Source organism: Ornithodoros turicata, unplaced genomic scaffold (genome assembly GCF_037126465.1).
Source record: "Ornithodoros turicata isolate Travis unplaced genomic scaffold, ASM3712646v1 ctg00001297.1, whole genome shotgun sequence".
Lineage (NCBI taxonomy): Eukaryota > Metazoa > Arthropoda > Arachnida > Ixodida > Argasidae > Ornithodoros > Ornithodoros turicata.
This window is the reverse complement of record NW_026999541.1, coordinates 45899-68288: the sequence shown is the minus strand read 5'-3', so window position 1 is coordinate 68288 and position 22390 is coordinate 45899. Positions and strand designations below refer to the sequence as shown.

Below are 22390 nucleotides of genomic sequence, written 5' to 3'. Positions count from 1 at the left end.
GCGGATTAACTTAGAGGGTGCGGACATCGAATAGAGACCTTTTACGAACAAGATACAAGCACAAGATAGGAATAAGAACAATTGTGATTCTGAGATGGGCGAGCAACACGCCGTGATTACCACTCCAAAATATAAGCCGGAAAAATGTATGCGGTAGGCAGTCCTCTTAGTGTGAACCTTTGACGTAATCTACCGTTACGTATTTAATTCATCTTAATTCCAGTAAATATGCTGATAATAATGACAAGCTAATCCAACTTTTCTTTATCGAAACCAAAAGTGCAAGGCAGATTTTTTGGAGAGCGCGAAAGGCGCAAAGCGCACTGTCTGCTAAGTGCATTGAGCTTAGGAACTTTCACTTCGCGGGTTTACGTGCTTTGGTATCTACCATTCGCATTATGTCTAAAAAAATAATAATAATAAAAAAAAAACACGAGGAAGGTAAACACAGTTGAAAAGGAAAAAAGATTCGCAGACTGACGCCACGGTTACAGTGACTGACGGCAAGTTCCCGAGTTCAATATCAATGAAACCAATACTCTACATTAAAAAAATAATGAACAAAATGAACGGCATAATTCACAGCAAGTCATGACAGAAAAGGAAAAAAAAAAGAAGACAATGAAAAGTACAGAAACAGCTCTAGCGGAAAACGGTCTTCTTTCGGTATTTGCCTGCGACATCTCTCGGGGAAGGCTGGGACTTACCAACCATGGTTACCAACTTACGCGGTAAATCTCGCTTGCTCCAGCCCATCGGTTTCGGTTGGCTGGGCGGTGAGTGGGTAGCTTTTAGGCATTCAGGCTTCCCTTGATACTCTCCGATTACGGTGAAAATTTCAGGGTTTGTTCTGTGCATAATTATCTCTCTTCAGTGCGGATTTTGCTTTCAAACAAGCACTAGAACAATCCGAAATGACAAGTTCCAAAATCCAATTTTCAGGTTTTCTTTACTAGTGTTTATAAATTACCTACGTCAAATATCAATAATACGGGGCTGTGGCACACTTGTATATCCCAGGACACAACGCTGCAAAAAACTACATAGCGCTATTTTCTTTTTTCTTCGCGTTAAAAGCGCGGCAAAGATGAGCAAAAAATGAGAATATGGTCATGTTCCTCGCTTTATAGTAGAACAGCTGAGCGAATGTATAAACAAAAGGGCGCTTGTAGCACATTTGTAGAGAAATAAATGCTTTCCTACGACATCAATACTTCCAACGTCAGACAAATAGGAGAGGCGCCATCTCTTGGCAAACATGGCCGTTTTCACAAGAGGAGTGGGACCGAAGCCTTAAATAGGTTGCAAGTGCATATAAATTTATTTTATTTTCATGCTGTAAGTTGTTGACATACCTTATGAATGTGGCCCGGTAAAAGCTATTTTCTAGGTGTCCAAACAATATGGCACCCGTTGCCTCGAGCCTATCGTCAGTATACTCCTCAAAGAATACTTGGGTAACCTTTAAAGTCTGAAATAATCTTGCGCTGCACGGTAGACATAGGATTTTTCTATATTAATTACATTATAATATATTAAAAATGGTCACTCTGCCCAAGCAATGGGAGCGAGAATAGCATTTCGTGTGTGAATGAGTTGTGGTAATCTTATCCCTTATAATAAAGAAGGACGGAAACACAGGAGCGGCCCCTCCGACAGTTTCCAACCGGGACGACCCGCAGGGTGCACTCAATGTATTGCTCCGTAGACGAAACCGTGCTCGGCGAATGCAATACATCCTGGACAAGTTGGACGCACGTCACAGTAAACGTCAAGGCATATGTTACCTTAAAGCGACGGTCTCGTACACCCTGGCCTATCCACAAAGCGTACCATTCGATTCCTCATATATGAAAACGTAATACTGTGAATTCGCTCGTCCAGAATCGTCACGGTTATTAAATAAACGAATTAAGTTCATAAGAACAGCGCCAGCACATTGCGATTTCTGTTGGCAACAGCGATATCCGCTACGATGGCAGACCGCTTATAGGATGAACAAATCGTCCTGCTCTCACGCCTTCTTGCAGCGGTGAGAGCAGACGACTTCCAAAAGGTGCTCGAGGATCACGGCGACGGCAATAAATTTGCTGCATGTGGTCTGGTCAAACGAAAGACGCGTATTGTAAAATGTGGCCGAACAACAATGTCAATACGTCTCGCATCTTCATTTCGAGCGGCAGTTTACGTGGATGACTCCACCTAATAAAGGCAGTTGACGCTTATTTACTAACCTGTCTCGTATCGTTCCGTATTTTGAGCACTTCTAGTTCGTCTTACCTACGAAAGAATATACGTATGGAAGTGGTGGAAACGTAACCCGGGTGTATAACAACTCTTTTGTCGACGACAATGTGACGAAAGTGGATATAGAAAAGCACCTGTTGGAGTCACACACTCGAAACATCTTCAAACAAAAGGTCTGACTGTCACACGCGCGTGCGTGTACTCCTCACGTTTCGTTCACGATGCATATGAGGTAAGAGACGTTCTGCGGGCACGATATGTATGGGACGGCGCCGGACGCAGCTCGAACTAAAAGATGTCGGCCGTCACGCAGTCAACTGTTAGCGGCAACGGTGTCCAAAGAACTGGATACGCGCAGTATTGAAATGTAGGTATTACTTTGTTGATAATAGCCAAAAGTGATGTGTACAGAAATTGCCGGCACCGCACGCACGGCAGTCCCGCGTACCTCGGAAGGAAGTGCTTGATCCAGCAGGCTACATCAGTTTGTTTTGCATATAGCCTCTCTAAGGTATTATCCCTACCGGAGCAGTATATCGCCAAACTATGCTCAATAATGTTGTCTTGTACCCCTTCAGTAGCTGGCACTATCCGATGAGAGTGGCACTCCTTCCTGTGCCAGAATCAACACCTATTAATGGGTCACAAATATAACAACTCCAATTCGCAGGCTTCACAGCTCTATTTATTTTTTTCCTGCACATTGCTGATGTGAGAAAAGTATTGCATAATATACATATGTAAGTTATATCCACAAATCAGTGTTGTGATTATATGATGTTCAAGCAGCAAAAGACAAGACAACCTTGTTGACAGGACAGGACGACAGGCTGCTCAGAGCTTGCTGCTTGAACATCATTATGACTACCCGATACCAACAACCCAATTTTAACACAATTGGCCAGTCCTGTGGACGTACATTACAATAAGGGACAATAAAAGATGACTACATAAACACTAAACTTCCGCAAACTTTAAATTCAGCGTGCTGGACATGTTAGTCTGCAACCGCTGATATCGAATCAAAATGTGAGCCAGTATGGGCTCATGAACACACCGGTGTAACATGAGCAAAAATAAGACTGACGACATGTCGACAAGTTGCAAACCGCTGTTCCATGTTACAAATTTGTCATGCACGTCTAGGCATTTTTGGTATTTTTTAAACATTTACACATCTTTCATATTCAACGTGCTGGGCATCTATTGTGCAACCCCTGACACAATCAAAATCTGAGCCAGTATGGGCTCATGAACACACCGGTGTAACATGAGCAACGATAAGCCAGACGACATGTAAACATGTTGCAAACCGCTGTTCCATCTTACGAATTTGTCATGTACGTCTAGGTATTTTTGATATTTTTGAAAGTTTCTAAACATTTCCAAATTTTTTATATTCAACGTGCTGGACATCTTAGTGTGCAACCCCTGACACAATCAAAATCTGAGCTAATATGGGCTCATGAACGCACCGGTGTGACATGAGCAACAATAAGCCAGACGACATGTAAACATGTTGCAAACCGCTGTTCCGTCTTCCAAATTTGTCATGGATGTCTAGGTATTTTTGACATTTTTGAAAGTTTCTAAACATTTCCAAATATTTTATATTCAACGTGCTGGACATCTTAGTGTGCAGCCCCTGACACAATCAAAATCTGAGCCATGGGCTCATGAACACACCGCCATAACATTAGCAAAATACGGCTGATCCATCTTGCACATTCGTAATGCACGTCTAGGTATTTTTGATATGAAATACTATAATCATCCATGATGATAAGAGCTTATTCGATGCAGAAGCATCGTCTTTGATGCAGATATGTTGGATGGTCCTGAAAAGGGCTTTTTTTTTTCATAGGCCAGGGGTAATTGAAGACGTTGACGTAGATCAGCTTATCCTTGATTTTGTCATTTGCTCCAGGTGTAATGACAAGAATGGAAAGCCTTCACTTATCACGTTGACAACCTCCTGCCGCTTGCGGGAATGGATAGAGAGAGCAGCTTTCTTCAGCAGTCTATCCAAGTTCTGATACATATATGACCAAATCTGAAATTTTGCATAACGTACCATGAAACACACATTTTTATATGCAAATAAAAAGCTGCGCAACAAAAACAAACCTTACAACACCTTTCAGGAGAATACAACACCATGTGTACGTGACTGATCGAAACAGGTTCCGGATTGTGCGCACAACACACATGCTGGTATTAGCGAGCAGTGTCTACACACACACCTGCAATGTTAGTACAATTTAGAATGGTGTCACGATCAAGCGGAACATATATACGCAAAAAGTGCGCTTTTATGGATGAGTCTTACCCGCGTCAATCGATTCCGGATCATCCACTACTTTCACTGGCTAACCACGTTGTTGTGGCAAAGGGTCAGTAGCTAAAGGTTCGTCGACGTCCTCGGTTCTTCAATCGATCGGCGCCGATGAGCTCATCTTCACCGCTTAGTGACAGGGACCCGTCACTATCGCTAAATTTGCTATCAGACATTATGACGTCGCGCGTGACAACTTTCAAGCGCAAAGCACATACACCTCCGACTGTACACCTCCGACTCCGGTCGCCCAATGGGCGAGCTGCCACCATAAATACCATAACCACGTCACATGTGACGTTGCATGAGAGGGAGTTGAATCCAGCTGTGACTTCCGTCGTCTGCTGTCACGGCATATTCCTTCAATTTCTCGAAAACCACTTCGTTGTTCTGGTTGAAACTTCGCGATTGTATTTCTGTAGCACTCTTGAATATAATTTCAGCTAAGTTTCGGAATCGCTCGATCTGTACGAGACCGTCCCTTTAAAGATGGCGGTGCCTTAAAGATCGGCGGCCTAAAAATATTGTAAAATGCGCGGTTGTTGTTTCTGGGCGACGTTTCGGATGTCTTTCGATCACGGTAACCATTTTTATCTGATAATGTCGCACTAAAAGGCGCAGTTATCCACATAAGGTCTCGTACTGTTGTCGACTGCCAAAGATGTGATGACGAGCGCGCGGAAAGACTCACTGAGCCGTCGCGATGTACTTCAGCTAAGGAGAAAAAGGCTACCACGACACCGCATGGTTTACGCTGCCAAAATATGACCATCTCGTGGCTCTATGGCGACAGATATATGTCGGTAGCGGCAAAACGATGTGTAAACAAAGCCATGCGACGTGAGAATGAGATTTTCTATGACGTGTGATCAGGACAGGATGGCAGTTTTGCAAACGGAACCTGCTTGAGGGTAGCTGCATACAATGGCGGGTTTGTGCCACCCCTTTGGGACGAGCGTAGCCCCTTTCGCATCGCGTTTTAGGGTACTCCTGTCTACCACGTCACCGCTCACGTCAATGTCCAGACACCACGACGCCACCAACGCAGACGACGCGACCTGTAGTTGTGCCATTGTTCAGATGGTGGTATTATGTTGAACGCACCGCTTGCAGTTTCATTTCTGTACGTGCAGATGTTTACTCTTCTATTTGGAGACCAGTGTACAGAACGCAAAATGAGTACTCGGGACAGGAAACAACACGTGTGCCAGCGGTGGCTTCCAACGTATATACCCGGAACAGCATTAATCAGGTTTGCACAACAACAGATAATATCAAATGACTCTGCGGCACAGTGGCAGGTCCCAGACGAACGATTCAAGATGACTCGAACACACACAGGAGACAAAACCGACTGATCGCGTACTTACGAATGAAAAGTGTTGCCGTGACAGAGCTGGTTTATGTCCAACGAAAGCTGCAGACAGGACAAGAACGCATTACCATATACGTTTCTACAGTGGTGCTCACATTTTCACAATAAACAAATTTTGAGAAGCAAGCTCAGACGAAGAGCAGCGCGAGAAACAAAGACTTGCAAGACGGAAGAGCCTTGTAAGTGACGTCTTTAGACGTCACTTGCATGACTACTGCATGCACTACTATGACTAATGCTAATGCATAAATGCATTACATAATAAATAACATAAATAAATAACATGACTAATGCACTAAAGACGTGACGTCTTTAGAGACGATCACGTGGTGGGCAGGACGTGATGGCCATTTTGAGTCGAGCGACCGCTTGAGGGCGACTACGCTAGTCTGGAAGGTAGTGCCGCTGTTTGTGTTTCTTTCCTCCATGCTTGCCATACCCCATTTTCATGGGCATGTGGCAGGAGTATTTGCCTCTTCGGCTGCAAAACGACTGTTCCAACACACCCAGCGTTGCAACGTTCACAGTGCGTATACCTCGAGATACCCCCCCCCCCCTCCGAAGAAAAAAAGAAGGAGGGACAACCACACGATCACCGAGCTTGGACAAACCTGATGATGAAATTACCAACATTGCTCGGTTAGTGCAGCTCTAACGACTTCGCAATCGTCAGGCATCCACGCGACTTCGGAACGACTTCAACAGACACCGAAGACTCGTGAAGCTGAGAGGCTACTTTGTGATATCGAACTTTTAAACACGGCTTATCAACTTATGGAACAATTAACCAATTTCGTTGTTCTGAGGCAGTCAATTTCGTGACCGGGAGTATCGTGCCGGAGAATATCGAGGCCCTCCCATGTAGCGACACAGTGTGTACGACGTCCGCGTGTAAAATATGCCGGCAGACTGTGTTGTTTCTTTCCTGCTTTTGTGACCTCCCGTCATTGCAACCTGCCGATAGCACCCGTTCCCAACTTGCCGAATGTGGTTGACGTTTTCGTCAAGAGAACCTGTTGATCTTCGTCTGGCAAGCTGAAATTCTACTGGTTCTCTCCGGACCTAAGAGATGCGCAGAATGACGTGTTTGGGATATTTCTATCACACTAGCAAGCCACTTGAGTGCCGTTCAAACCAGAAGTAAAAAAAAAAAACAGAACTACACTTGTGGATGGGAACAAAGAAGGATGGGATAACAGTTGATGATTCCGTCGAACGTTTTTCTTTTAGTATCGTTCTCATAAGGAGCCTTTGCTCGAAATTTCTACTGTAGCCTCTTGATTTGTTTTTCCTCTTCGAGTACACCCGTCCTTGTCTTTTACTCTTGTTTTGTGCACCTGGCAGTCCGTTTTATCGTCTTGACACGTTGAGTTCGAACCCACGACTTTGGGACCTGTGGGTTGATACCCATCGAACTAGTCCACCGAGGCTGGTACACGAACATGTAATAAGCACGTTCAGTCAGTGTATATTTTTCATTTGCAGGTGATGGAAGATGATGCTGCTTTCAGACGTGACGGCGATATGGATACGGAACACAACAGACTGATGGCCGAATGCTTGGTGACGTTCGATGACGCACAAAAGATGGGCGGGAATGTCTCGGAACTTCGGGAAGAGCTCATAAAGGTAACATATCGCAAATGCTTTGATACACCTGTCTTCAATGGTCGTTGACAGCAACGACCATTGAACGTAGGCGTAACAAGCAGGGGTGGACATTCTCACGAGGGAAGATGAGGGTGCGCTCAGCCTCAAATCATCATCACCTCACGAGGATTGATCTCAAGTGAGGCGAGGAAAAATATCCGTCAGATTCAGGTGAGGTGAGGTGAGGAAAATGTTTCGAGAGGGACGTTGAGGTGAGCTAAAATTTTCGAGAACGAGACTGAGGTGAGACTATTTCCAATTATGAGATTACATAAAAGGGCACGGAGAGCCAACGTCCTTCATTACTAAGGTAACAGAAAGGGTCTTGTACTGTAAGTAAAGACTTTCAGTTGAATCAAATACATGATACACTCCCATAAACGAATTTCACCGCGTAGCACTCTTGTACCGAATTATAATCTCGAATGATATCGTTATCTGCCCTGATCTGATGATAACTGGAGGCGTACGCCTTTTTTGTGACAGTTACGAGCAACAGAAGTGTCATAAAAAAGGTGCACGCCTCCCGTTTTGAACAAATCAGGGCTGTTAACGGTATCATGCGAGGTGATAGTGGGCTATAGGAGCGTGCTCTGTGGTGATGCGGTGGTTCATTTTGGAGGCTGTAGAGATGTCAGATCAGATACATGTGCAAGTGAACATCACCTACGTGTGCTTTATGTATTTAGCTGAGATCTCAATATAGTCAAAGTAGTCAGTCTGTATGCATATGTGTTTCACATAATATTTGGAGCGACGGTACATGACAACCAATGACGTTACCAGAGAGCGGTGTAAGAGATGGAGACAACAACACGCTCTTTTATTGCAATACGCGTACATACTGCAATATATTCCGTATTGCCACAAGTTGAACCATTGAGCTTTTAGTAATCAGTTAGCAATAATGAAATTAGGTGGAAGGGCACATTAGGCTTTTGTCTTCATAAAGTAATTGCATTACTAAGTGAAGAAATATGTCACTAGTAATCTGTACAGCTCGCCTACCCCACCTACCTGAGAAGGTCCCAGAATTCCGGCTGCATATGAATACCTCTGCTATTTAAATAATATTGGTCGAGAATAAAAAATCGCAACAGACAAAAATGGAAGATGTTCAAGTATAACTGAAGACCATCCCGTAAACGACCTTCGCGGCTCCATTATCATTCCCGCATGAGAGATACTCCGTAAAGGCAATTCCTGCCACTATGAAAAAGAAAAACTTCTGAAAATTGCTTGGGTGTTGCAACTTCTCTACGGATGTACCCTACGTTCAGTCTTCACTGCTTGTACATGTAGCGAATGTAGATACTTGATGAAGGAACGATGAACCGAACAAGGTAATGAATCTTAATTGCAGGTGCTTCAGAAATTTTTGTCAGGAATCAACCAACGAGCAGTGAAATATCAACTACGACACACACACCACTCGGAATATTTTTCTTATTCCGTGGTAACGCCGGATCAATCATAATTTACGGAAGCACATGGACTTAACACAACATATCAAGAATTTAGTGCAGACGTTTCGTCTCCCATTCGGGAGGCATCATCAGTGCAAAAGGCAGCCATGAGAGAGTGACACAAAGTCGATATTTAAGAAGGTCGACATAGATCTCCGAGAGAGGACCACGGTTCACGTTGCAAGGAAGTGGGTCACCTCGAATGCGCCACGATTCCGGGAGCTTCCTGGGCCAGCACCTTTGTTCGTGAGCCAGAGTCTCCCCATTTGGAAAATCGAAAGTATGGCCGGTCGTCCAACAATGGTAAAGCAATTCCGTCTTTGACCTTGTCGCATGTGTAGCATAGTCCACGTCACCTTCGTGCTCTTTGAGACGGGTATAGCGTTTGCGACCAGCTTCCCCTATGTATACTGCGACGCAATCTTGCATTGTACCCGGTAAACAACGCCGCTCTGGGAAACGGGGGCAACAGGGTCTTTCGGCTTGGACAGCATACTTCGAAGTTTAATGAAAGGCTTAAATGTTGTCTTGATGTTTAGTGGAAGAAGCACTCGACTAACCGACTCGGATACACGTTTGACGTACTGAATGCATACAGTGCCTTGATTGAAGTCGCGTTTGTTGAGCGGTCGCTTTTTCTCTTGCATTTCGTTGTTTTTTCGTGTTAACAATAAATTGTTTGGGATAGCCGCGGTTAGCTAGTGACATGTTAATAGTTGCCTCCTCTTCTGCGCGGAATTCAGAGGTTCAAGTGAGACGAAACGTTTGCAGCAACTTGTTGATTTTTTGTGTTAAGTCGGTGTATTTGTGTATTTTTCTTAATATGTCTTCCACCGGCTGTTGGAACATTTTTGTATCGGAAGCACATGAGCTGACAGAAGCAGTCTGCTGCTGCGCGGTGAACAGTGCAGCTTCCACATAAAATCTGGTTTCTGTCATGGAAGGTCGCCGCGGGCGAATGCGACGTGCGTTTTCTGAGGCAAAGTACGAAAAGATCGAGCTCGTTGGTGGATTCTCCCGTTCCTGACATGGCACAGCTAAATAGCAGAGATATTATTGTTATGTTGCCTGCCCCAAGGTGCGCCCCCCACCAACGGACGCCACGCTGCTGCACGTTCCAAGTTGACTTTGCATCATTTAATTGACTGTACACTCTTAACTCGGTACCCTTTATTGTAACTTTTAGCAATGTGTAACCTTTATACAGACGTAGATTTCCAAATATCGTAGAGGTTACACGTCCGATACCTCTATTTAGAGGTTAAACACAACTTGTAATGCGACACTGGAGGAGCAGTAGAGGTTACATCAGTGTTCAACGGAAATCCAATCGTCGTAACTTATAAATGTACCCTTTATGGGAACGTTATAACTTCTAAAGGAATTCCGCGTTTGAATTTCCTTCGCTTGTTTTTCTTGTTTCTTTGGAAGGTAACCTGTGTAAAAGGTACTGCTCAAAAGTCACTGCGTTCTCGTTCAAGCCGCACATTCAATCATTCAGTACGAAAGTGTCGGATCAGTGTGCGTTACGTTATTGTGTCTCTGCGTCTGTACGAACTGCGGATCGTGTTCAGAATTGTGAAGAATGCACAAGGGTCAAGTGACGGAACTTTATCACGGTATTTCTGCGGTATGTTCACTACAAAGTTTACGTGGTTACGTTTTTGCTGGACAGTCTAGGAACACTAATCAAAGCACAGTCTGTCTCTCTAACACGGTTCAACGGTTCAACACAGCGTGTACGTGTGCGTCTCACGTCCGTTATTTGCTTAGTCCTTTGTCATCCTTGTGTTTTACTTATTCGTGTGCTTCTGAGTAACCATAGCCGCGTCGCTGATGTGTCATTCTGACATATCAGAAAGCAATAGAAATGTTTTCGGCGTACTGGTGAGGAAGTTGCAACAACGTGGGACTGCAAAGAGTCGACCTCCTTGAAACTGAATGTCGTTCATCACAGCTGAAGTGTTGGTATTGTGACGTCCTCGTGCTCTTGCCTCAGCTGTAGTTCCAGGTTTGCCAATTAAATAATACATATGCTCCAGTTGCAATTATTTCTTTCTTTCTTTTGTTGTGCATGTGAATCTGTACATGTAGTGATCACTCACTTTTCGTCACTGGATGCCCTTAGATGAATTACGTATATTATAGCTATATGTTCCGAATGACAGTGTGCGTTCTGCACTGATGAGAGCTCATTTTGAGGACCATTTGTTCTGTAGCGTCTGTGAGGAGGCGAGCATCTTAGAAACAGCCATGACTTGCGGAACTGTAACTTTTACGTCGGTGTGGCGGTTAGGAGACAGTAACCTCTATTTATAGGTGTTCTGTGTAACGTTTATAGACGGTATTGCCCATAAGTTACAAGGTAACTTCTGAAATAGAGGGTAAAAATTTTGAAATTTTTACCCTTTACTAGAAGGTACCAGGTTTAGAGTGTATACCCAGTGTATAATGCTCCCCAGTTGGTTGAAACAATGTGTCTGAGCCTGGGACACTATTCGTCGGAATGTCTCCTTTAAAATGACATACTTTGTATGGCCAGTATTAACGCAGATTCGTTCAAACCAGTTAGATATTCAAAGTTTCCATTGCTGTATGAGCATACAAGAAACTTTTTTCGACCCACTGCGCCGGGCGTGCTCATTTTAATTAACTAATTGATTTAGTTGCGAAAGCTCATGGCACTGGCTCTTGAGACAATATTACGTCGATGCAGGCCCCACCGCAAACAGTTACACGCAGTGCAGTTTGTGAAAGAGGTACGTAACGTGTACTTCTAATAATGTTAGCTGAATTCTATTGAAGCATCATATTAGCCGCGTTTATAAAGACACGAACGATACGTCTCGAATGCAGTTGGCGAATCAAATCTATTTGTTCACTTGTTGACCGAGCGTATCGTATGCAGTACGCGAAAGGCAGGTGGATAGAGACGGTGAATGATTCAGATTATGCATATCGAGGGAGAGTGCAGATTATGGGAAGGCGTTCGCCGCGAGTCGTCTTCTAATGCCAGTCGGATGGACAAAATGGCCACGTCGGAGTGTTCTCTGCCACACTATGTTTTGGATGTAGTGGTTAGTCCACACTGATTGCAGCAGCCGGACTTGCAGCCGTACAGCAGAATCCGTTCTGAAGTACGCGTGTAAACGTGGTGTGTGCTCCACGTGTTCACATTCAGCGCAGTAGTAGGAGATCACGGGAAACGGCTCTATTTGTGGAAGCGTATCTCGAACTTCCCAATACCGCTGACGATGAAACTCACCATTCATCATCATAAAACAAAGTTGTTTTTTTTGTTGTTGTTGTTGTTGTGGCCAATATCACATCCATGTAAACAGCGGAGCATCGTCTTTTCAGTTTCGACTATATTCAATAGGCTCGTGTGGCGTTCATATAAAGGCTACTTGTGCTTGTTTAGTTACGTACTTTTAGATAACATATTTCGGCGTAACGTCGTGTTTACATCTTCATTGCAGGTGATCAATGACCGCTACGAAACCATGAAGCAGTATCACGAAATGCTGCAGGGTGTTCAAAAAGTACGTCCGGTTTCCACATATCGCTAGTGAGTACATGATGCATGTCGCATAATCCAATTACCGCATTTTTTACAGTTCCTGGACCGCGGGATCAAGGGAGATATAGGACAGCGTGAATATGAAGAAAAGATCGAGAAGGTAGGCGCTATAGTGCTACTTTATATGGTTTTATCCAGCCGGTACCTAACCTGTTCTAATTGTTAACAAGGACGAAACATGCCTTCGGACTTTTTTTCTTCTTTCTCACATATTGGATAATCATTGCAAGATATCATTTATAGTCGTATATAAAGTGTCGTTAACAGTCATCAGTCAACATCTAAGGAACTCATATGTTACCAGACGACATTTTTTTAATATCTTACTTCATGATTGGAATCTATTAGATTATTGATTAGCATTGATTACCACAAGTATTCACCACGATTAATGTCCTAATCGTCTCGCACCGCGCCATAAAATCTCACAACTACCACTTGTACATCAAACGAATCTCCATACTAGCTTTCACAACGCATTTATTTGTTTATTTACCTATTTATATCGGCAGAACGCTATAAAGAGCGCCGGACACAGTGCCTGTAAAAAAAGTGATCGAAATTGGCAGTGAGACGTTTATCTCTGTGAATCGCATGCGCTCTGTTGCCGCTGGGGTGTTGGTGTTAAGACCTGCTTGATATAGGTTGAAAAATGCTGTTTTTTTTCTTTTCAAATAATATCTCTGCTCTTTGTTCTTTCCGACGCTCGTTATGGGCGGTTGCTCAACAGTAGCACAATACGTCGACAGGTAGTAGGAAGGCTGGATTTCTTATTAGCGAGCTCTTTGCCCGCATCTTGTTGATACTGTTGGGGACTAGAACTATCCGCTTCAGAAAGAAGAATGCCATGGACTTCTTTGCCGAAAACAATTGCGGTAGGCAGTCACTAAAATATATTTCGCCATCACTATTCAACAAATACAAAGACCGAAACCTTATAGTAATAATTCGTGGTTTTACGTCGCCAGACAACCGGGATCATTTACACTGGTCGGGTCTGTAGATTAATTTTGCCCACCCGAAGATCTCTTAACGTGCGCCGAAAATCTCGACACACGGCACAGCACATTTAACGTCCTTTGCGGGAGATGGCGTGTATGAGCAACCTGTACCTGTACAGAGCTGCGAAGTTCTTCATCAGGTTCTTACGGCCATTCGGACGTAGTAAATGTTCTGGATAGGAAGCAAAGTAGCAGTGACGTCCATATGAGAAAGTGCATCGGCAACTGGGTTGTCCACTCCCTTGACATGGTCGACTGTAAATTCGCTGATGAAAGAGAGTCGTTGGGCTTCTCTGGGTGAATGTCCGTCGGCTCCTTTGGAGAGAAACGCGAAACTGAGCGGTTTGTGATCCGTGAGGATGTGGAATGGCCGCCCTTCCAAAAAGTTGCGGAAGTGACGGATGGAGAGATAAGCCTCTAGCAGCTCACGGCCGAAAGTGCTGTAACGAGCCTGCTGCAGCGCCGAAAAAAAGAAAAAAAAACGTCCCATACCAGTCCTCGTTGCAAGATATGCTGGAACATCGTCTTTACTCGTACTGTGTATGGTGACAAGAACCCAACGGGTCGAAGAGACGTGCGGGCTGTTGAAGTACAGAGCGCTTCGTATTCTAGGCGAGATTCAGGAGGACGTCCAGCACCTTGTCGTACGAGAATTTTAAGGTGTCGTTTGTCCTGTTCCACGAGACTCTCAGTACTTTGTCCATGGTTGGATCGATGAACGTTTTACGTTCGGTACCGCCGTTCGTCGGTCGTTCCGGAGATATTCCTGGAGTTCTCGAGAGTTCGTAGTCCACTTCTTTTGCTCTCTACCTGCCGTCTTCAACACGTCGTTCGCCTTCTCGTAGAGCTGCTTTGCCTCGGCAATATTGATTGCACCGATACGCAAAGCGTCCGCATAGAAGCAGTCGATAGGTGGAGCTGCCATTTCGTCTTTGCAGCTTTTCGTGTAATGGTGCAATGTAGCGCTGAGCAGAAATGGGCTGGACATTGTACCAAACGATACCCGTGTCATCCGCCACTCTTGAATGCTTGGGTACTTTGCCTGTGCGTCGGCGGATCGCGGTACCACAGAAAGCGAAGGGCGTCTCTGTCGCTTCCGTCCTCCTCGATCTGGAGGAAGGCTTTGCTGGTGTCGGCAGTAAGAGCTATCTTGTTGAGACGGAATCTGAGCAGAATCGGTGGCAGTCCATTCATTAGTGGTGGTCCCTTTTCCAAGTGATCGTTTAGGGAGACTACGTGAGGGGCGTACGAGGAAGCATAAAAAACCACGCGAGTTTTTGTCGACACCCATCGTTCAGCATCACAGCGTTGTGTGGCACGCAATACACTGGGGTGCTGGACGACATCGTTGGTGGCACCTTCTCCGCACGACAGTGCACCATGTAACTCCTGATTTCTTTGTAATAGTTTTCTACCATTCCTTCCGACTTGAGGCGTTTCATTATTATGCAGTCGTCTTGGCGCAACCTCGCGGTTATCACGAAGATTCTCGGTGTTTGTCCGTTTCCAGTTCATCCTGACTTGGTACCGACCGTCTACGCACTTGACGTTTCGTTCAAACTCCTTGAGAACCTCGCTGTTGCGTTCGGTGTTGTCATTCGGTGGTTCCGTGACCACGATAGTTTCGAGCTCCCAAAGTCGACACAGTGATGTTGAGTCATCGGTATCGACTTTAGCGCCGACTGGAAGCACGCACACGACAGTGTTCGTTACATTTTTGACGCTCGTCCCCACTCGAGTTGGGCCCTGAAACCCCCACACCTATTTCGATTCGACTGTTACTAAATCTTGATAAGTAGGTGACCTTTGTAGGTGTCCCGTCAGGAACCTCCATATCTGATCTGTGCCGGGAAGCGAGGATAGTCCACTTCCGCCTGTACGCTTGAGAACATCAGTCGATCTGCAATGTCATGACTATCATTCTTCACTGCAGCTATGAGCGACAGGTCCGATGGCGTCTGAACGAGATCCTGGCAGATTAACGGGATAACGATGGCTTTGATGTCGTATTCCCCGGCGTCGTACTGGCTGCGGAGGCACAACGTGGCCACCTTTCGTTGTTGAACACGGCTCGTGGTGCTATCTGCGAACATATCTAGCTGCAAGTTGACCAACGATAGGAGCCTACAGTTTCTGCGCGACGTATTCGCGTATGAAAGGTCGCTGACTGCCGCTGTCTATGATCCTTCGTATGTAAGTACATTTGTAGAGTGTGACAGCCCAAACTTGGAAGACTGGAAGCAGTACCGCGGAATCGTTGGCATTTGACGGTGTAGTCCCGCAAGAAGCCACTAGCCACCGCACATCAATGTTACATGACGTCCGCCGCAGTGCTCACAGGTCACTTTCGTTCGGCATTCGTTCGATCGATGACCCTTTCTTGTACATCGAGACCATCATCCTTCTCTTGTTAAAAGTTTGTTTCGTTCGGAAAGTGGCAGGTCTCCCGTACATGATCCGGTCGCATGGTCATTGGTTCCGCAAAAGAGACGTGGATGTTGATTCGGGTCGCTCCAACTTGCAGTACAGCCGCTCTACTTCTGCTGCGTTGCTGCTTCCTGTTGTAATGCTGTCGATCCGAATCAACGTGCACGCCTCTTTTGCGGAGCCAATGACCATGCGACCGGATCATGTACGAGAGACCTGCCAGCATGCAACACATCCGCTCTACTTCTGCCGCTTTGCTGCTTCCTGTTGTGATGCTGTCGATCCGTGGACACTCTTCGTTGGGCAATTCCGGATCGTTCACGACTCTCAATTTCTATTCTGAGGAATCTTTGTGAGACCACCCACGTCCTGTTCTTCGGTGGAGGTAGAGCCGTTATCACAGAACTCGTTGTCTTCCTCGTCGACGCCGCGGTTGGAGTGTCGAGACCATAACTGTCCCGTCGATGAAACTCCAACATCAAGTCCAGAGGCAACAATGTCAGCAGGATGTCTCCCAACGTAGCCGAGTGTGTCTCGATGTGAACTCCGAGAGCGGGCAACCCTCTGCTGTTGGCCTGCACGCTGCCATACAGTGTCCGTAGAGTATGGACGTCGCCTGATGATTTGAGGATGACAACTTTTTTCAGTCTTCCTATATATTCCCTTCAGATGCCCTTGCGATCACCGAAACGCTGAGTTAAGTTCACAATAGCGCCATCGAACGTTGTGTCAACCACCTGCAGTTCAGATATAGCGGAAGCAGCTAATCCACTCAGTTGGTCTTCCAGGTATTGTAATTTGCCACTGGTTGACAAATTGGGGTTGTCGTGAACTGACAGTGTAAATTGCTCCCAGAAGTGCTGCCACTGAAGCAAATCGACATTGAAACGCTGTAGACTAAGCTCAGGCAATGTGACACACGCCTTCCGTTCAGTGGGTCTTGGCATTGATATCCCAGGTGAAGTTACACTCGTCGCTGATGCTGAAACAGTCTTGTCTTCGGTGCTATTATAGCTTCGACAGTCTCGTCCTCGTATTTGATTATGGCAGTGTACTCCTGTGTTATATCATCGTCCTTAACAAATGGCTCGATTTCTTCATTGAGTTGTTCGAACTCATCGTTACTTGCCGTTAAACGTTAGAGGAGACACTAAAAATGTCTTCCGTCGTGGATTCGATAGAGAGAGCATCGCCTATCTTGTTGACGAGGTCCGTAATATGGACGCATCGGACAGGCCTCTTCGTTTTGACGCGTTCCATCGTTGTAACCGCAGTTGTCGGTACAAGTTTCAGTATCTAGGCTTCCTGGATTTTGGCACCATGTTGCGGAATGCTGGTTCCATTCGTTGCGTTAGTATAGCTCGGACAAAGAAACAGAACTACGTCTGTTCGATATGAAGGAGAACAACACGCTCTTACTTTATTCGATACAGAACCAGAAACTCTCACAAGGAGAGAGAGATAGAGAGAAGGAGGAAGCGGGAACGCCAGACTAAACAAAGCACGAAGCCGAGATTACCTCCGACTTCGATCGGATTTCACCGTGGCGTAATGGGTCTCGGGGTCATGTACACAAACTCGGCGTGTCAGTGTCTCGTACGCAGTCCTCTGAGGGGGCTTCACACAACATGTGTAAGCCATCCATCGGTTGTTATTCACTGGTGTTTTAAACGTTTGGTGGACGCCGCTTGACCGGTTTCTCGTGTACCTTGTAAATTGTCTTTATGTAGCCTTTTCTTGAGACCTGTCTCGGTTTTGGATTCGTGTGAGTATTTAATTTTGCTTCCTTGTCCAATAAATTATTTATTGGTTTAAGGTGTCCTATGTGTCAAGTGTCTTTTCGTTGCTCAAGCTCAGACTCTACTCATTTTGCGTATGATGCACCAGATTTATATTTTCTAATGAATCGATATCCGCCATATTTTTTAATGAACGGGTTTTTTTTGTGTGTGTGCTAGCTGAAAGAAGAATCAAGGCGGAAAGATGAGGAACATCTGAAGAACATTGCTGAACTTCACAAAATAGCGCTAACAAAGGTGATTGTACAGCTTTGACACTTTTCACAGTCGCAGCAGTTCGGGAATAACCATGCGTCATTTTACCATTTTTCAGGTGGAGAAGGAAGATATGGGTCGAAACTCAGAAGGCATAACTATCTTGGGAACTGTGACTCAGATCATCAATTTGATCAGCTCATTGATGAAGGCGGCAGAGAGGATTCCGGATCTAGTGGAAATGTTTCAGCGAGTAGGACAGTTAATAGACCGTCCGAAGGGTAAATGAGGTATGGAAATGTTCTCAGCCTCACGAACGCGACCTATGAGTAATCTCTTCTGTGCAAGCGACGACTACGTCATAGGATACATATTTGCTTTAAGTTATACCCTGATAGAGACACCTTAAAGGAGCACTGAGGCGCCAAAATTTTTTTGATGGTTCTTTTCTTTTTCGCTGGGGGTCTTCTGCGACGAATATAGCGAGCTCCTACGCAACAACGACGGGCGAAAATAACCTCGCACGCGCGCGTCTCCTCTATTGTGCACGTCTTTCATTCTGGCACCAGCAGCGCGTACGTTGGATGGAGAAGAAGAAAGAGAGAAAGAAATGCGCCGGGAATTCCCTACTTTCTGCCAGGGTGTTAGGGTCGCGTCGCCCGTCGGCGTCTCCTTTCCCCGACTATTTCAGTAAAATTCCTTGCGCCGTCATATTGCACCGCGGAGATAAGATATATGTTGGGTGGTGGTCACTGATGAACAGCTGAACGAAGGAAACAGAGTTTCGAGCCATGTTTAATGTCACCAAATTGCTCCCAACAACCCGGACATGGGGGATCTGCAGTCCGAGTGCCTTTCAGGAAACAACTTCGGCACTGCGTCGGCAATTTATTCTGCTCAATAATGAGTTTACGGCGCAAAAGCATCGTTGGCTGTTGTACGGCGGTACATGCGTCTGCAGAACGTCACTGTGGCTACAAGAATAGACCAATATAACATGGATTTAAAAAAAATACAGCTTCAAAGGCACGTACCTGAAAATGTATATCGGGACCCGAGGCGGAGCAACTGAAATTGCGATGTGGTTCTATATTCTCTGAGTACTTTCCTGTTATGATGCTCCTATTTGTGTTTCGTTGAACGTTGGAAGAAATAATGTTTTCCTACATAAATTAAACAATTAATACGTTTTGAGAATTAATGTTGTCCTTACACGTACTTTTTCCTGCCTAGCGAGTATTACAGTTTCATTTAAAGTAACATTAAATCTAATGATCTACGAAGATGATATCATAAATGTATATGCTATCACAACCATAAAATCTATGCTAGAAAGCTAATGTTTAGGGGGACAGGGATCATCAGCATCAGCTTCCTAAACCTAGACCTCGTAAACAGCGCCATCGTTTGGGGTCATTGATAAAGTACGAATAACGATGAAAGGCGCTCACTCGGATCCGTCTAGATCACGTAGGAATCCTCGGGGCTGGGTCGGTACCTTTAAGTTCAAACCACAGTTCAGAAATGTTTATTTAAACATAAAATACATCGTTGTATGTTGGTGTGGGACTCCACTACGGTACAACTCTTTCTATTGTCCAGCGCAATATACTCCGTGCTATAACCAAAACCCACCAATATAAGGTGTTGTCCAAGATAAAGTTGGGTTTTTCTAATGATGAGAAAATAAAGAATATGGCGTTTAGGGAGCATTGATTAACTAATTATGCATTAGACGACGTATCATATATGTTAGTACAGCCGTTCAACTTACAGCAAACAACTCGTGACAACTAAGAACCCGCCGGCTGATTAACATATTCCATGGCCCATACCGGCCATACCCATGTTCCCGTTGCCTCCGCGAAATGTCGCCACAGTAAGAAGCAGCGTTCCGCATGGCATTGAAAGCAACGACGCGCGTTGAACTGTATGCACAAAGCGCGACCAACTCGATAAGTTACACGTCCGTCACACTCGACGCTCAGCCTACTGGCGTGCCGCATAGAATACAAATTGTGCAGTGTGCTTACATTAGTTTACCGATGTAGTGCTGCTGTAAGTGTTTCATTCGGAATACTTCCTTTCTGTGAGACCGTGTGTATATCCGGCAGGTGTGCGCCAGCTCAGGAAGCAACAGCGTGCGCAAAATATGTGATATAGCTGACAGCCTAAGCACAGCCGCTGCCGTTGCTCTGTCTTTTCTGCACCACTAATGTCGCTGCTCTATTATGCAGCTGATATCGTGGAGCTCCACGCGTTGTACGTGGCGTCCCCGCAGCTCCTCATTCGGATATTAAAACGTGGGACCGTTTGATTGTAACGCAGAGTGCGACGCAGAGAGGAGCAAAACCTTAATTCGAACCTTCATCAAAATTTTTAAGGCGTAGTCCTGATACAGTAACTTAAAAGCACGATTTATCACTCTAATGTGATAATAATTAGGACTAAACTAGCACGCAAGGTGAGCCAGCCTATTTCTCTGGCAATATACTGCAGTATAGTAGGCCAGGCCTGTCGATAATTTGGACCACTTGGGGTTCTTTTGACTTGCACCGGCAGTCCCCGAAACAGGGTTCATACGTTCCCCCTTACGTTAATATCGTCCTCGGCCACGACCGAACCTGCGGTCTTCAGCTCAGCAAGCCAATACATTACCGGCTGATCTACCCAGGGCGATCGCTTAGCACAAAGGGTTTGCACACACATACGTTTATACACATACAGGAGCTTGATGGATTGGTTCACGCGAAAGCATTTGCAGGAAAATTGGAGCGAAATAGGTAATAAAAATACGGAATAATGATACGTAGACACAATTATTTGCAGCTATACACAACTGGATTGAGCAGACACGTTATGTTTAATGTACAGACATCAGTAGGTGCTTAAATAGTAGGCACATTAGTTAGTTACAAACAGCTCAAATAAAGAGGTCCTGCATCCTGCACATTAATTGCCTGGAACCATGCTGCAGAGAACCAACATTTGCTTCAGAGTGCACCTTTGCACTTCCCTGGTCTTCCGCTTTTCTTTAGCAACTTTTCCTTTAGCTTATTCCCTGATGTTTTCCTTGCTTCCGTTTGTAATATACGGCCTCATAAATTTTGTCAGGAGAAGGTTCACAACCACAGGTTGTGTGCAGATAAACTCCGTTCGCATTTGAACACGTAACTCGTTGTCGGCTTACCTGACGAACTTCCGGTGCCCCAATGCGCATTTATGCGTGTGTAAGTTACATAAAAATCGTGGGAGTCATACTCGGCTTAAAAAAGAAACAAAGCGAAGAAAACATCGGCTTCCGTGTATAGCTGCATAGCGGTCTCAGCAGCGTTGTATCCGGGTCCCACCAGTGGAGCTACCGATGCTGTAACTGAAACTATGCCCCATGTGAGTGTACATTGGTAGTGCCCTAACGGTACGATAAACCCTCACGAGGCCACCATGTTGCCCTATTATAATGCACGGAAGCCGATGTTTTCGCAGATTTGTTTCTTTAGTATTATTTCTTTCTTTTATTTTTTTTACCGTGAGTGGTGAGTCTCGACGAAGGCCCAGTATTCTTTTGCGAGGGCACATAAATAAATGTAAGCAACAACAAAGACATACGGTTTTAATGTCAATGTCTTTGCAATGCAGCAAAGGGTGTCGTAACGATAAAGCACAGAAGGAATACACGGAAATAGCTACAGTTGAATTTTTTTAAACATTTAGGATTAACACCAATGATACAATATCAATAAACGAATACAGATTTACTTATCGAAACGATTATCTCAAGCTTTGTGTGGGAGGAAAGAATGTTCGCTCTTGTCCGATATTTAATATATTTCTTCTTTCAGAGGTTCTCTGGCCTACGGCGTGAACTGAAAAGTCGCTGATGCCGTACCTCGTTGAATGTGAACAACTCAATAAATAAACAGATCGCTGCTTGTCGACATCGGCTCAATTACTGTTAATCTTAGAAAATGCACGCTCTTGTCTTGGACCCGGTTGCGCTACAGGCAGATACGAACGTCAGCGCTACCCAAGAATAATTATATTCAGTAAAATAGTTGACCATCATTTATTAAAATAACTCTTTCTGTTTTTATTGTCCACTTGGAGCGCATGATGCCCCTTGGAGAATACGGATCCAAATGTGAGAACTAAATTAGCGTTCTTAGAGGTTACCTCAACAACTCCGTTGCAGTGCCACGTCGAGGAGGTTGCTCGAACGAATTCAACTCGTTTGATGATGATCATGATTGGATTATTCTGGTGAAAGGCTATTTTTAATGGTTTCAAACGGCATACACCCGCCCAACATTCCATA

General features: G+C 45.0%; 1 protein-coding gene across 1 annotated transcript; it reads left to right on the top strand.

Moving 5' to 3' along the window:
• Nucleotides 1–7446: 7446 nt before the first annotated feature.
• On the top strand, nt 7447–22013 carry LOC135376785 (uncharacterized). The gene is made up of 6 exons (XM_064609263.1): nt 7447–7586; nt 12553–12615; nt 12691–12753; nt 18040–18117; nt 18194–18365; nt 21918–22013. The coding sequence occupies exons 1-5, from the start codon at nt 7482–7484 to the stop codon at nt 18362–18364; spliced, it is 480 nt and encodes a 159-aa protein (XP_064465333.1). The 5' UTR covers nt 7447–7481; the 3' UTR covers nt 18365; nt 21918–22013.
• The last annotated feature ends 377 nt before the right edge of the window (nt 22014–22390 follow it).

What these genes read in the sequence shown, in the direction of transcription:
- LOC135376785 (XM_064609263.1), top strand. Translation starts at nt 7,482, where the DNA reads ATGGATACGGAACACAACAGACTGATGGCCGAATGCTTGGTGACGTTC. An exon ending in ATGAAGAAAAGATCGAGAAG is followed by an intron (nt 12,754 to 18,039) that starts GTAGGCGCTATA and finishes TGTGTGTGCTAG; the next exon opens with CTGAAAGAAGAATCAAGGCG. An exon ending in ACAAAATAGCGCTAACAAAG is followed by an intron (nt 18,118 to 18,193) that starts GTGATTGTACAG and finishes ACCATTTTTCAG; the next exon opens with GTGGAGAAGGAAGATATGGG.